Here is a 17,782-nt window from a genome sequence, read left to right as displayed (position 1 = left end):
TTATAAAGTTTACAAAAATATAGTTTTTTTTTCAAAAAAAGTTATTCTATTGATTTTTTTAAGAATTTTCAATTTTACGGGTTTAGTTTTCTATAATTTTTTTTATAAAAGTTAGTTTATACTATAATTTTACTCTTAATCAAGTTTCTCATATTTAGTTAGTTAACATTGTGTTTCTCATACTTTATTTTTTTCTTTAATAAATTTTCTCATACAAATTAGAAAAAGTATAATTCTCATATTTTTACACAATAATAACACAAAATTCATATTTATGAAAAATTCTCATTATGTAACGATTCTCTTAAAATTGTACTAATAAAATATAAAATTTGTCAAAAATGACTAAATTTTATGTTTTAAACATCTTAATTACTATTTATTTTTTTAACCAATATATAGCGGTCCATTAAAAAAATGGAAAATTTACATAATGCACTTAATTTCGCTAAAACATTACATTTTTATGGACTAACAAAGTTTTTTTTTTAATTTTACATTTTTACGGGTTTTCTTGTTTTTTTTTATTTTGTGTTGCTTAGGTTTATGTAGTGGCGTGGGAGGTGGGGGCATGTGCCCCCACTCAATATTTACAAATTTTTTTAAAGTGGGATTTGAACCTCCCCGAAACATACACAAATTATAGTGGGGTCAAATAAACAATTTTTTCTGCTTTGCATATAAGTTTAAAAAAAATTATATACACGTACAATACATATATATAAGTAGTTTGGTTTTTGGTATACAAACAAAAATTTTGATCAACAGATATTATTGTATGTTGGTATAAAGTTGAATTACGAGATAGTTCAAAATAAAAAAATCTCACTTAACTTTATTGTTTCTTTTTTTGCCCCCACTATACTTTGTCGCTGGCTATGTCACTATGTTTATATATAGTTGTTTTTTTTTGTTGTTGCTTAGTTATTTATTAGTTGTTTTTGTGTTGTTGCTTAATTATCTAGATATATATATAATTATTTTGTTGTTGTGTTGATGTGTAATTAATATTTAGTTGTTTTTAGTTATATTTTGATTTTTTTTAAATGTGTTAGTATGTAATATGCTGACTTATAATTGTTATTTAATTGTTTTTTAACGTAGTAGTATGTAATGTATTGATGTTTAATTGTTGCCTAAGGATTGATTTTATTTTATTTAAATTGTATAGTGAACTGTATTACTTAATTAAAATAAATGAACGATTTTTTATAATATTGTTCATAAATATTATTACTTTAGTTGGTAGAAGAAGAGATCACATGTGATAAAGTGAAGGATATCGTTATGCTGTGGAATCAAATCTAATTAAATTAATTATTTATTTTTTTAAATAATTAATAATTTCTTTTACATGTGGCACTACAAAATGTTGCCACATGTATTTTAATTGGCAGTTAACGTGATTATGCTAATATCCAAAAAAAAAAATACAACAGGGCATGATAGCAAGACTTTCTATAAAAGGAATTAAAATGTAAAAAAAAAATATTCTCTACCCCTAGCAAAGGTATTCAATTTCTTAGTTCTTGTTTGGACCTTGGATTTTAGTAAAGAAAAAAAATTGAGAAAAATATTTTTCACAAATTTGATAAGAATTTTTTTTAATATTATCTTTTTTATAAATATTTAGAATTATTGTAAATTTTAAAAAATTATATTACATTTAAATTTTATTTTTTCTAGAAAAGGAATTCTTAATTTATTGATTCAATTAAAAAAAAATAGAATCATTTAAATTTCATTTTTTTTCCCTTAAAATTTAAGCTCCAAACAAGAACTTAAGAAACAAACATAAAAAAAAATCTGAAATTTGTATGTTTTTCCATTTTTTATGAACAGTTATTATGAAGTAAAAATGATACTAGCTTGATTGGAAATATCCAAAGAGTTCCTCTAAGATATTTACCATAATAGTTTTGGGTCAACACTCTCCAATCTTCTAGAAAGACTTGTAGTATAGAAAAATAGTTCATTCATATAGGATATATATATAAATAATAAAAAAAATAAGAAGAAAATTGTTCTTCAATCATTTCTTAGTAGAATTCCATACATGTATTTTTTTAATATAACGTGATATTTTATCATACAAAAATATTCCTTTTTCATTTTACATAATTTTATAAGAGACAATCATATTTTGAAATATCATCACATTTAATTTTATATTATGGTCTGGCTTCCTTGTTGGACTGACCATAATCAGCTCAGAATAATTAACATCGCAAAAACAAAATTTTGTACATTGTTTTATCTCATTATTTTGTCAAATATTAACAACTTTTTTTTATTTTATTTCCCTAATTATTTTGGATTAACATATAAGCATGTATATATATACTGGTTTAAGGGCACGCGTCCCACTATTTTTTTTTTTTGTTCTTATAAGAAAATATATATCACTTTAGAGAAAATAAATGAGTTATTTGATAAAACAGCTTATTTTTTAAAGTCATTTTGCATTATAGCATAGTTTTAATCATTTTTTGCAAAATGATATTTCATAATTTAGACAACTAGTAGAAAATTTGGACAGATGATCAAAAAATTCAAACAGCTGGTCAAAAATTTTAGATAGTTGGTCGAAAAATTTGGGCAACTTATCGAATTTTAGACAGATGTCATTTTGCAAAAAATTATCAAAAGTATGTCTGAGTACAAAATCACTAAAAAAAAAAGATCATTTTCACAAATTTCTCGAAAATATATTTATATTGAAAAAGTTAATTTGCATTTTGAACTTTTAAAATGTAACCAATAAAATCCTGAAAATTACTTTAATAATTATTTATTACATACCAAAGTTGAAAAGATCTACTCATTTTGTTGCCACAAGTAAGGCATTTTCTCAATATTGTTTATTCAAACAAAACATATGAGAAAATTTAGATTAAATTTACATGCATTTTCAAATATCTGATTTGTTTATTTAGCAAAATAAATAAATATTGTTTTGCTGTTCTTGATGAATGATTCAAGCGATTATTTAATTTTTAAATGACCATGCAATCTGATAATTTATTAATTAATTTGTTTTTATTTTAATTATTTTCAGGAGAGTCTACTTTTTTACCCTAATTTCATCACTCTAGTGAATATATGTAAAAGAAATAGTCAGCCATATTGGAAATTTGGATGTATATAAACAGTTTTTTTTTTCTAGATTTATGGAATAATTTACACATAAAACAAATTTAAATATAAAAATAATCTATATATTCCATTGAATAGTTCTTGGGAGCCATTTAATTAACGTGATTTTTTTAAAATTAAAAACTGTGATATAAAAAGCCAAATGGAAACTCCCTAGAATAGATGACAATATTATAGAGCCCAAAAAAAAAAAAAATTAAAAAAAATAGAAAAGAAACAAAGAGCTGCAAGACAAACCTTGATTTCTGTAGACAGCCATATATATGGATAATTTATATTATTTGTATATAAAGCTCTCTTTTTTTTAATTTTAAAAAATAATCAAATCATATGTTATATAAATGTAGAATTAAAATCAACAAGTGAACACAAATGAGAACTGATCACTCTATGCTCTATATATTTAGCAAAAATAATAATAATAATAAATTGTTGTTATGTGAAATAAACAAAGATAATTCAGTCAAAAATTAATAAATCAAGTAATTTATAAAAATAAATTAAAAGAAATATATAATAATTAATTACTTTTAATACATATAATTATCACATGCAAGATGTTTATTCTTTTGTTTTTGTAATTTTGTAAAGAAAAATATTGAAGCACGCATTATTTTATTTTTAAAATCTAATTTTTTTTTAACAAATGTATTAGTTTAATACAATTTAGACAAAAGTTTTGATGCATTTTCCATTTAATTAATAAACAAGAATAAATACAATCTACATACGTATAAGTACTAACTAAGAATAAAACACTATAACTTGACCTCAGCAATCAAATTTTGACTATTGACCATTTCACTATTGTTATATAACTTATATGAATCTACAAAATAAAAATTGAACCAAATTAAGCAATCATCAAACATACTCTTCAGACCACATTACAAAGAAAATTAATAGGGGTTTTTTCATAAATATACATTTTTTGTATGTTTTTTTTTTTTTACTTATTTACGGTCTTTGATTTTTAATTTTTTTCAAAAATAATATCTTTAAGTTTACTAAAATACAATTTTTATAAATTTTTTATTTACAAAAATACGGCATAAAAAAAACAACTAAAAACAATAATTGAAGAATAACTAGACATTAACTCATAATATACTAACACGTTTTAAAGAAAATTCAAAATATATCTGAAAACAACTAAAATAAACATCAATTAGATATCAATACTACAATAGAACAATTATATATATATAAACTTAACAACTAAAAAAAATTGAAAACACATGTACATAGATAACAACACAAAAATAACTAAAACACAATACAAAAGATGAAAACTGGCAAAACTGTAAAAATCTAAAAAAATTCTTAAAATCGTAAAGAAAAAAAACTTGGTAGTCCTTAAAAATATAACTTTTTTAGCAAAATTAAGCTAAATTTTCTTAATTAATAACAACTTTGGTGTAGTACTGCATTCATAGTCAAAGTTGGGGCATTAATTATTAGACCTTAATTAGCCTAGGATCCATCAATCAATTTAAACATAAAAAATACACACAAAAAACTCACCATATTAGCTATACAATTCTTATAATAAATATAGTATTCCAAAAATAAAATAATTATTATATATATACAAGCTCTTATTTAATTAATCTCTTTGGCCTAGTCAACCCAATTTTTTTTAATACATCCACACATTTATATTAATATTATCCAGCTATATTCCTATATTCAATTCCATAATTATGTGACTATAGAGATACTTTGAATCAAAGCTACACATCTTTGAAATCTATATAAACCCTTTCACACACTCATCCCAAAACTCAAAACTCAAAACCATTTCATTCTCAATCTCCAAAGAAAAAAAAAATCAACAAAAATATATTATCATCATTAGGGCATGGAGATTGTTCCAGCAACATACTACGAGAATTTGAAGAAGTATTGGAGGAAGAGGAAGTACCAGAGGCTTCATGGCGGCTCAAACCAGAGTAAGAGAAAGCTTCTCATCACCAGGCTCGGCGACGGCGGCGGAAGCCGGCGGCGGCAGTGGAAGATGAGAAGTTGTAAGCCTAAGCTGACGATGATGGTCGGCCTGAGGAGAGTTCTTTCTCCGGCGAAGCTTTTGGCCAAGTTTCATGAGACTTACGTGGACTTAATGATCCGGTTGGCCGGAAATGTGGCTAGTAAGTCGACCGGAGCCGGAGCTTTTTCCGGGAAGAAGGTGGCGAAAACGAAGCAGGTTGCGATGGCTTCTAGTGGCGGTGGTGATGGGGATTTAGTTGACGGTAGATTGTTGCTGGAGATTTACAAGAGGTTGGCAGCATCTCGAGAAATGGTTACCTATTAATTAATTACGCTATATAGTCCATGTCTACGTGAGAGTATTTGTGTTTATAAAATATATATATTTCTGATAAATATATTTATATATATATAAATCTATATAGCAGAGTAATCGTCTCACTAATTTTTTGAAAATTCCAAATAATTTATAGTGTCAAAATCAAAGCTCAAATAAAATGTTTTTCACGCGTATAAAAAAAAATAATTACGTGTGCAATTAATTATTTGAACTCTGATTTCGACTCTGTAAATTATTCAGAATTTTCTAAAAGTCGACAATAAATCTGTTATAACTATAATGTACGTCATCATGTAAAAAAAATTATAATTTATATAAGTACAAAAAATGGAAAATAATCCTATGGTAGAAGCATAAGCGATGTTTCTACCTGAGAAAATTCATATAAGTCTATTAATGAAAGAATCATTGAGTTGTTGAAGTGTTGATAATATTGTTAAGTTTATTTGGTTTTGGTAATTGGTGAAGTTTAAAAGCTTGTAAAACTCACATTAATTGTAAATTTTTAAAGTTTTAGTTGATATAAATTTATGGTTCCCTTTTATTTGTTCTTTCTTTAATATTTAACTATGTTGATCAATTAAGGTCTTGGGAGATACAAGATATAGTCTTTGTTGGTACGATACTATTTTCCTTTCGTTGTTTTAGCATATAGATAAGTTATAATTTTGTTTTTATTTTTTATTTATACGATAGTGTATAGTAATCATAAATCTTACATAAGTTATTAAATTTTTTTGGATAATTTATTATGCCGAACACAAAGTTGAAAAATGAATAATTTATTTTTCGTACCAGTATAATACTACCTAACCCGATTTCGGTGAGTTTATTTATTTTTTTTATAGAAATTAATGGGAGAGGGGGTTATCACATATAATATATAGATAAAATAGTGTAGCAAACAAAAACTTAGCTAATAATTAGTATGAAATTTTTTATTTCCGACCAAATTAAGATGTAGATATACTACTTATTGAGGATTTATTGGATCCAACACTATTAAATTGTGATGTAGTTGTTTGTGTTCGTAAAATTAAGTTGAATATTAGTACTTTGTGCATGTGTTGACTATAGAAAATTCACATGCCTATCTTCGTTGAATGCATTTAATATTATCTTCCTTCTAAATATGTAAAATTAGAACTTGACTTTATTTTTCAACTTTAGAATTTCAACTAAGTTGCAGTAAGTTTTTAGCTTCTCATGAATATGTTGCTCTGATTTTTTTTTTTTTTTTGTCATGCTAATTACAATTTTATGAATTGTTTACGATAAATTTTTAAAAAGTTAGGATTTTTTATTACTTCTTTACTTCCTTAATTTTTTTTTCAAAAAAATAAGATGTTCAAAGATTTTGGTTTACAAAAATAAGATGTTAAAAAAACAAATAAAAGTCCAACCGCATGAAAATTGAAAAGTTTTTGTTATAATCCCTAGTTTAGGTATAATATATAAATAAATAAAAATTAGGCAATTTTCACTTATATACAACAAAAGTAAAAAAATTACTGTAATAACATCACTTAAACTATTTACAAAAATATATACAATATATACCATTTTAATATATAAAATTATGAAAATGCAATCTCTTAACTTCAGCCATTTTCCTTATATATTTTAGTTTTAAAATTTGTAACTTTCCATAAATAAAATACATACATATAAACGTATTATTTGAAGTAAATGAACATATCAAATAATTAATATATAATATCACTGATATTGATAGGGAAATAGATATATATAAATAAAATCAAACAATTAATGTATAATATACACAAAGAATATGAGAAATAAATAATCATAAAATATAACCAGGTGCCATTTTCAATTTTTTTGAATATATATCTTCAACAAATTTGCATTTGTTTACAATGTGATGAGTAACATAAAAAAAATATTGGTTGAAAAGAAAATAAAAATGTTTATAATTTGATATAGGAATTTGGGGTGTTGATCTAAAGTATACTTCTTAGAAAAATGATGTAATATCCACTTTTGAAGCTGCCATTTTGAAATACCATTTTTTCCGGCAAGGTAAGTTTTTCACAAGATTTATATCTCAATTTTGTTTTAAAGTATATATATATATATATGGAAGATTTCTCAATGGTTACTACCCATAGATGAGTACTAACAATTATGATGATGTGGCAAAATAGTGACTTGGTATAGCAAGTTACCAACAAGTAAATATTTTTTTTCTATATTAATTTCAAATTTAGTTTTTTTTTTTTTGTCATAATTAATGGTGTTTTCAACCAATAAGAAATACTAGTTATATTTAGAAATTGACATACATTTGAAAAATAAAAAAGTTTACAATATTATATTTTCATAATAAATACACATTTTTCATCAAGTAACCCTTCCAAAAATTTGAAAAAAAATCAAAATTTACTTTTAGAAATATTAATTAACAACTATAAATATGATCCATTGATCTTAATCTAATGGTTAAAGTAACCATCCATGGGTAGTAACCATTAAGATTGCACCCATATATATATATATATGTTTGATTTAACATTGTGATGTGCATAACATATGTTTATGTACTTTTATAGTAGAATCGACTAAGTTTAAAACTGAAAAGTTTGAATAATAATGGGTACAATCAACACATTTAGATATAATTATCAATATAATCCGTTTTAAAAAATAAGCTGATATGTTTATTTTGTAAGACGTTCACATGAACAAATAATTATGTTTTGTTGCATTGTTAGGAATAATTAGATGAACTTAAATAACGATTTAAACAAAACACAAAATAAAATAAACTCTGATGTAGAAAGAAAATAAACAATGTTATTGTAAATCTAAACATGAAATTATAAAATATAAAATGACTCTTTGAACAAATAATTAACAAAAACATTTACTTTTATAAAACTATAACCTAATATTATTATGTTTTATTTATTTATTTGATTAGAGATGTTTTAAAATTTATATATATGTATGAAATTAAAACACATATGTGTAAATTAAAAAATAATTATGTTTTTTGTTTCATTGTTAGGAATAATTTTATGAACTTAAATAACGATTTATAAAGTATTGTAAATACTATTGTAAATACTATTGTAGAAAAAAAAAATACTATTGTAAATCTAAACATGAAGTTATAAAGTATAAAAGGACTCTTTGAACAAATAATTAACAAAAACATTTACTTTTATAAAACTATAACCTAATATTGTTATGTTTTTTTATTTATATTAATTAGAAGTGATTTAAAAAAAAAAAAGAATATGTGAAATTAAAACATATCATTGTAAATTAAAAACTTTTGTTTATTTTCGATATCATGAGGAAAAAAATGAAAACGGTCAGTAATTCAATGGTTATTATCTAACATATAGGTTATTGTTTATTTTTTGAAAACATGATACATAAATATGACAACAGTGTATGTAAAACCCCAAATTCTCCGATGCATTTAACGGTGTGAACAGTAGGCCGGGAGGGCCATACTTGCCTAATTGTATTATTAATTGATTAAATGCATGTATATGTTGATTATATTATGATATGATGTGAAATGCATGCATGTGAGTCCATACTTCTTTATACAGGGGTGTGATGGTAATTTGGCCCGTTGAGGGTAAATTGATTATTTGTTCGCATGTCGGTGATATAATTTGAGACCACATTATGATGTGGGGTTGTTCGAGCCATTTGGTATGAGACGATCAAAGAAATGTTAAACGTCGGTTTGGTCATAGCAGGCTTAAGCTCGGGGCTCGGGGTGAGTCTCGGGGTGTTTTAATGGTTAGAGTGTTACCGGGTATTAAAGGGTAACGGGATGTGAAATATTGGAGTTTGAGAATATTGAGATTAGCGGGAAAAGGGAAGCGTTAATTATGATTAACGGTGTAGGTGGAAAATGTCAAAATTGCCCTTAAGTTGGTTTTAGAGCCTTAAATGACCTAGGGGCATTTAGGTCATTTGGCTAGGATATATGTGGTTTTAGAAGGCTGTGGAAACTGTTCAAAACAGAGCAAAAACAGAGAGTCTTCTTCTTCCTTCCCGTACATCATTTCCTCTCTATCATTCTTTGAGGTTTTTGGTCCCAAGTTGAGGTGGCAAGTTAGGGAATCAAAGCTTGGAGGTTGTGGTCTTAGTTCATCATCTTAAGAGGGTTCAAAACCAGTTGGAGGTAAGGAATTGTCTTTGAATTTCAGGTTATACTTTGTTTTGTTTATAGTTTTCAATTCATGTTTTTGGATGTGGGAAGCATGAATCAAAGGAGGTTTTTGTGTTAGCTTGGTTGGGGTTTGATGAGAGTGAGTTAAGGGTGTTGATAGGGGGTTGAATTGGGTGTTTGGAAGAGGTTTAAAGTTGGTTTGAGAGGCTGGTTTTAAGGGTAAAACGCAGGGGCAATTCTGAGTTCGCGTGCTGGTTTTGGGCTGAACTAGGCTGGGTGCCGCGGCACAGCTTTTGCGTGCCGCGGCCCACGCGCGTCTGGCAAATGGAGCTTAGAGGCGTGCCGCGGCACGGCTTTTTGGGGCCGCGGCCCATAGGCCAAATTTTGTTAAAAATGGTTTTTAGCTTAGGGATTCAAACCATGGGCCTCGGGGTTGGACCTAGTACCCGGTTGGGTAGTATTTGAGGTCTCGGGGGCTGGGTTTTGGTTTGGGAATCCTTAGTTATCACTTTTTATTGATGAATCCTACATTTTGGTTATGACCAGGTAACCGCTAAAGGACCAAAAAGTCGATCGTTCTCAGGGTTGTTCTTTTGTTCGTTCTTGCTCGAACCAGAGGTAAGAAAACTGCACCCCAAGTGTAACATGCATGGATATTCCTGAGGCATGTTGAATGTGAGAATATGGACATGGATTGAACGTAGAATGCTTAGCATATGTTGCTCATTTGTGCATGGCACTGACTTATTAGTCAGGTTTGGCAAGGGTGCTAGTATCATTGTGAAGCTGTGACTTATTAGTCAGGTTCGGCAGTGGTATTGGGCATTGATCACGATGAACTGACTTATTAGTCAGGACGGCCTTGGCGTGTGTCACGCAGGCCAATAATATTGGATCTAATCGATTATTAGCATTGAATGACTCAAAGAGCATTAATACCAGACCGACCCCGAGGGTCGATGAATGAAATTAGCGCTTGGAGGCTAGTGGCTTACTCAGCAGCCACTCTCCCACTTGAATTAGTGACATGCATGGCAGTCACTCAATGCGGTTTACCAGAACCCGTTGAAGGCTAGTGGCTTACCCATCAGCCACTCTTCCATCTGAATTAGTGACTCGCTTGTTAGTCACTCAGTGTGGTTTATCAGGACCTCATGTGGTGTTCACTCATTTGTTTGAAAGCTTTATGCTCAGTGTGATTATAATGATAATCATTTGATAATGTTTATATAAAGTGTTATGTTCTCTTGCTGGGCCTTGGCTCATGGGTGCTATGTGGTGCAGGTAAAGGGAAAGAGAAGCTCACCTAGCCTTGAGTGGAGAGCTGATGTGGTGGTGTGTACATATGCAGCCGCTTGACCACCACGGTCAAGGTGTTCTCAGAGGAACTAGGGGGTTTACCCTATTTTTGCCGCTTAGGTCGGCGGGTTTGTAACTTTACAACAGTAGTGACCTTTTTGTACTGAGAACAACCTGTAAACGTTTTGTTTAGCTCTGCAGAGCAGTTGTGATAAGATCTCCATTTCCTTTTTACTGGTTTTATACCTTAACCTGTTAATTACACTTAGAGCACATTTTTGACCAAAGGACTCAGGTAGTGAGTCAAATTTCCGGTCCACCGTTCACCGTAACGGTTCTGGGGTAGCCAGGGCGTTACAGTGTATATAACTGTCATAAAAAAAATAAACAATGCTTTTGTAAATCTTAACACAAAATTATTTTATATAAAAGAAATCTTTGAACCAAAAAATAACAAATTTTTTTTATAGAACTATAAACAACACTGAAAATCAAAAACCACATCTCATCATTGTTTGGTTGTTTGATCTCTCTAAGTAAAACCTGGTGAACTACTTGAGAATAATATTCAAAAGACTGAATATCAATAAAGTGCCCAACACAAGACTTTCTAAAAATTTCATTCTGAGCATTAGTCAAGGTCTCGTTAATAAGCTTAATCACATCATGATGAGATGTGTAGACTAACCTCCCACTCGGTCTATTCTCGAGCTTGAAAAAACGTTCCCAATCCTGTAAAAAAATATACGATTGAACATATAAGAAAAAAAAACATAAAAAGATTAATTAATAAAAAAGTTTGCTATGAACAACATTTAAAAACCCAAAAAATAAAACTAAATCAAAATATAAAAATTAAAAAATAAACAAAAATTTTTAACATATGAAATAATAAACAAATGCAAAAAAATAAAAAATAAATACCATCTGTTAGAACTATACCAAAGTAATACCTACAATATGACCCAAACTTGTATTAATAGCAGCAAGACATTTTTCTTTTTCAACACTATCACTTTCTTTGATCATCAAATTCTTAAATAAAGAAAACAAACAAAAACAATAATTACTGGTTCAAAAACTAAAAACAATAAACATAATAAAAAATATAAAGAAAAGTTTATGGTGTTTAATTTAGAAAAAAAAGCTATAAAAAAAACCTTTATCAATGGGGATTCAAGAATTGGGTCAGAATCAGACACCGAGTCTTGAACAAGCTCAGCCTCATCAACGATTTTCATCTTCTTGTTAGTTCGACGTTTAACAGAGGGGGGCGATCTAGTTTTCTTCTTCTTATGAGAAGCATGCATCTTCACACTCAAGGGTGACTCTCTTTCATCGTCAGTCTCGTCAGTTTCAGACTCATCCTCCATCTCTTCTTCCTTCTCCGGCAACTCAATGGAAAGAGTATCACCGACGCTCCTCGTTGAGACTATCAGATTGAAAGATGAAAAATAAAAATGGGTTTGGGTGTATGAGTTTTCGGTTGGGAATGGAAAGAGGGAGAAGAGCTTTGGGGTTTTGATTTTGAAATTGGGAAGAAGAGCTTTGTTTGGGAAAACGTACACAACAGTCTATAGCAAGTATATGGATGTTGCTTTATGGAAAATATCAGAAAACTTTTTGAATAAAACAAATAGAGAAAATATTTTAAAAAGGTAAGTTTTAAATAGATATCCTAATGTCAAGCAATTCAATTAATTAGACAATATTAGTATAAGAAATAATAGATATAATTTTAGTAATTAAAATAAGAAATCGGTTAAGATTTGTATATATAAATGAAAATATATTAATTGGTATTAATATAGTAATTAAAAAACATATTGTAATGAATTGTGTAAAAATCTCTACTAATTAATTAGGTGTTCTATGGGCCAAGTTAGGGAGTTCTTGCAAGGAAATCAGGCCCAAAAGCTCTTTTTGGGATAATTTTTCTTCTGACAATTATGTTGGAGAAAATTACATTTTATATGAATTTTTTAATAAAGTTTGTAAAAATATAGTTTTTTTTTTCAAAAAAAGTTATTCAATGAATTTTTTTAAGAATTTTTAATTTTGTAGGTTTAGTTTTTCATATTTTTTTTATAAAAGTTACTTTATACCATAGTTTTACTTTTAATTAAAATTTTCATATTTAGTTAGTTAATAATTGTGTTTCTCATATTTTTTTTTAAATAAATTTTTCTATACAAATTAGAAAAATTATAATCCTCATATTTTTGCATAACAATAGCATAAAAGCCATATTTATGAAAAACCCCCATTATGTAATGATCCTCTTAAAATTGTAATAATAAAATATAAAATTATGTTTTAAACATCTTAATTATTATTTATTTTTTTAACCGATATACAGCGAAGTCCATTAAAAAAAGGAAAATTTACATAATACACTTAATTTCGCTAAAAAATTACATTTTTATTGACTAACAAAGTTTTTTTTTTTTAATTTTACATTTTTATGAAAATTTTATATTTTTACGGTTTTGCCTGTTTTTCTTATTTTGTGTTGTTTAGGTTTATGTAGTGGCGGAGGGAGGTGGGAGCATGTGCCCCCACTCAATTTTTTAAAAGTGAGATTAGAACCCCCCCGAAACATAACCACACAAACTATAATGGGGTCAAATAAATAATTTTGTCTACTTTTGCATATAAGTTAAAAAAAACATTATATACACGTACAATACATATATATATATATAAGTAGTTTGGTTTTTGGTATACAAACAAAAACTTTTGATCAACCGATATTATTATATGTTGGTATAAAGTTGACTCATGAGACAGTTAAAAATAAAAAAAATCTCACATAACTTTGTTGTTTCTTCTTTTTTAATATTTATTTACATTTAATTTCTAATGACTTATTTTTTTTTATAAAATAATTATATCACTATTTTAAATTATATATATTTTTTGGAAATTTTGAATTATTTACGGTGTCAAAATTACAGTTCAAATATTTGGTTCCACTCGTGTATAAAAAAATAAATACGTGTGTTAACATAAATGTTTGTACTAGTTTTCGGTACCTTAAATTATTCAAAATTTCCTGAAAATTTGTGTGATGCATGTTATGACTACAATGTATACAGTCATATAAATACACTTAAGATTCTAACTATCTACATACTAAAAATACAAATGGTACATCGGTAACCCCTTTTAGGGGGAATTTCTCAATATTTTTTATAATAGTAAAAAAAATTTTTGCCCCCACTATACTTCTGCCACTGGGTTTATGTATAGTTTTTTTTTTTTGTTGCTTATATATATATATAGTTATATTGTTGTTGTATTGATGTCTAATTGACTTTTAGTTGTTTTTAGTTATATTTTGAATTTATTTATTTTTTTAAATATGTTAGCATGTAATAGGCTGACTTATAATTATTATTTTTTAGTTGTTTTTGAATTTATTAATATGCAATATGTTGTCTAATGGTTATTTTTATTTTATAGTTTTTGAAAATGTACAGTGAATTGTATTACTTAATTAAAATAAATGAACGATTTTTTATAATATTGTTTATAAATATTATTACTTTGGTTGGTAAAAGAAGAGATCACATGTGATAAAGTGAAGGATATCTTTATGATGTGGAAACAAATCTAATAGTTAATTATATATTTGATTTTATCACGTGCTTAAATGCATGTGAAAGGACTATACATAATAAAGGTTCATGATTGAGTCTGGACTATTCATGAGCATATAAATAAATATTATATAGTATAATTTATATATATAAATAAGTAGTTATATTTACATCCCATAAATATATAAAAGAGGATTGTTGTGCAATCATTTTCTATTTTGAGTTCATAGATAGTTATAATTTTAATATTTTATATAACTATATATATTATAGTTATTTAAAATATCTGGAAATTTTGAAGAATTTTTAAATAAATTAGGATGCTGAAAATATAGTTCGAATAATTTGTTGCACGTGTCAGTTTTCTTGTGTACGCATGTGAAATTCGACAATTTAAATTTTATTTCCGACACCATAAATAATTCAATTTTTTTTTAAGATTTTCATAATATTTTAAAAAACTACAATTAATGTATATTTTCATATAAAATAAATAAGATTATAATTATTTACGTACTAAAAATAAAAATAGATTATGCTACAATTGTCAGTATATATATAGTTCACAATTATAATATTTGTAAAAGAAAAATCTCTATAATGAAGTCGTATTCTTACAAAGATCAATCATAGTCCAAATGGAAGACTAATACCTTCATTTATAGAGGGTTTTCATAAGAGTGTTGCATGAAATTGGAGCTCACTTTATTTGAGATCAGAGTGCTAAGTACTCAAATTGGACCATATTGTTATTTGATCTTTTATGACGTAAGAGTATCTTCAATGGAGTATCAAATTGGTGATGAAATATATCTTACTTTACAAAAATCTTCTTCCAACGGTGTGCCAAAAATTGTGCCAAATTTGACACATACTAAAAGTTGAGCCAAATTTAACACACAGTATAACATGATGTATATATTTTGTAGGGAAATTACCATATATACCGTTTTTTTAAGTATTTTTTTATTTTTACGGTAAATTTTTTTGCTTTTCATTTTTATACTTTCTTTTTTCTATTTTTAGGTAAAAGTTTATTATTATATTTCATTTATACGGTTTTCTCATTAAACCGTTTTTCCTTCTGCTTTTCTTTTTGTTGTCCGATTAGTTTTCTCCATTAAACCGGCTTTCACCTGAAACTTACTTCTAAATAAGATAATACAGCTTCAAACGAGTGAACTTACTTCTAAATGCCTTTCAGTTTGATCCCTTACTAATCAGTTATCTTGAAGTTGCTATAGGGGATGACTGCACACAACCATTACTAATGAACTCTGAAGCTAACCAAGAAGATGATGATGATGATGTCCAAGATTGTGACGATGCTGATGAAGATTCTGACAACAAAATACAGAAGCCAGTTGATTCAATTGTATCAGTATATAGATTACTGACTTGTATGTTTATGCTTTAAGTTTGTATTAACTTGTATGTTTATGCTTTTCGTTTCCAGTTATTTGCTCTAAATTTCAACATATAGATCACCTCTCTCACTTGAGTCATTCTATTTGAAACCAGGTTCAACTATTTATATACTTTATGCTCAACTATGCAATGGAGATTTTACTTGACATTATTTAGTATGCTCCCAGCAAACATTATTATTGGTAACTATATCAGCAAACATGTTTGAAGCAAGGTACACATTCAATTTTGAAAATGGACATTAATTTCCTTATCGAAACTGAGATGTCTAAACCATTTTCTTCAAATTTGAAAATTCATTCTGGACTTGGTTTCTTCATATGCATGGTTGTATTGGGCTATGCCTATGCAGGTACAATCATGCAAGTGATCTTATGGACTATCAGCCTCAATCAATTCCATTATTCTATATGATAAAACTAGTCACTTTTTCCTTGTTCTCTTTCTCCATTATAATTCATCTATTTATTTTGCAGGCAAGTTTTACTGGTATCTGAAATTATAGTATGTCTAGGCATACTCTTAAGCTTTTAAATCGTACTTCATGAAGATAACTTTCTAAGCATATCAACTTTGTTTTAATTAATCTCTTATATCACTTTTATGTCACACATTTTTCCACCTTATAAAGCAAGGGAATTACAAGCCAATGCATACCAGTAAACAGCTTTACTCATTAAGTTTATTTTAATTCATCATATTTATAGTCAATAAAGGTTCCGAGGCAGAGTCATTAAAAGCCTCTTTTGCTTCTAAACTAAAGTTTTATCTACATTTTTTTTATTCTTTTTTGTAGCTGAGATGAGAGCCTAATAATACTGATATAGACACATGGTGACATGTTTATAAACTGAGGAAAGAATTGAAGGGCGGACCAAATCATGTGAATGGCTAAATATATCAGAGATAAATGGAGTGTATGACATTGCATAATATTCAGACCACGTTTCAGATTATGCATTAACATGAGCAATTTACAAGGCTCATTAGACTCTTGTATATTATGATTTGTACTACTAATGACTCAGAAGGCTGACTCTCATAAATTGTTATTGTACTTCAATTGAGCTACCATCATAGAAAATAAACCTTTTTAGCTCAATTTTATGAGTATGAGTTATCCATATGAATTACGAATGCAACCACATGCAACTTAAACCAATATAAAGCTAGTCCAAGTGCAACCCAATGCAACTCCTAATGTGAGTTATCCTTATGAATTACGAATGCAACCACATGCAACCGAGAGCAACACATGGCTAGACCAAGTGCAACTCACTGCAACTCCTAATATGAGTTATCCATATGAATTACGAATGCAACCACATGCAACCTAAACCAACATAAGGCTAGTCCAAGTGCAATCCAATGCAACTCCTAATGTGAGTTATCCTTATGAATTACGAATGCAACCACATGCAACCGAGAGCAGCACATGGATAGTCCAACTGCAACCCATTGCAACTAACTGCAACTCCTAATATGAGTTATCCAAATGAATTACGAATGCAACCACATGCAACCTAAAGCAATGCATGGCTAGTCCAAGTGCAACCCACTGCAACTCCTACTGGGAGTTATCCATATGAATTACAAATGCAACCACATGCAACCTAAAACAATACATAGAAAGCTTGAGTTACCTCTATGCAACCGAATGCAACTAAATGCAATTCTTAATGCAACCTAAAGTAACCCACATGCAATTACAAATGGAATCTTACATACAAGCCCAATGCAACCATCTGCAACCTTATATACACGCTCATTGAAACTAATGCAAGCGTAACATACCCCAATGCAACCCAATGT

General features: G+C 27.9%; 1 protein-coding gene across 1 annotated transcript; it reads left to right on the top strand.

The window, feature by feature from the left end:
• Window positions 1-4,917: 4,917 nt before the first annotated feature.
• Window positions 4,918-5,960, top strand: LOC133820905 (uncharacterized). The gene has a single exon (XM_062253470.1). It carries the CDS (start codon window positions 5,018-5,020, stop codon window positions 5,465-5,467), a length of 450 nt encoding a protein of 149 aa, XP_062109454.1. The 5' UTR covers window positions 4,918-5,017; the 3' UTR covers window positions 5,468-5,960.
• Window positions 5,961-17,782: the final 11,822 nt, after the last annotated feature.

Source organism: Humulus lupulus, chromosome 3 (genome assembly GCF_963169125.1).
Source record: "Humulus lupulus chromosome 3, drHumLupu1.1, whole genome shotgun sequence".
NCBI classification, from domain to species: Eukaryota; Viridiplantae; Streptophyta; class Magnoliopsida; order Rosales; family Cannabaceae; genus Humulus; species Humulus lupulus.
Note: the sequence above shows the minus strand (reverse complement) of the source record. Positions and strands in the feature narration are given on the sequence as shown.

What these genes read in the sequence shown, in the direction of transcription:
- LOC133820905 (XM_062253470.1), top strand. Translation starts at nt 5,018, where the DNA reads ATGGAGATTGTTCCAGCAACATACTACGAGAATTTGAAGAAGTATTGG.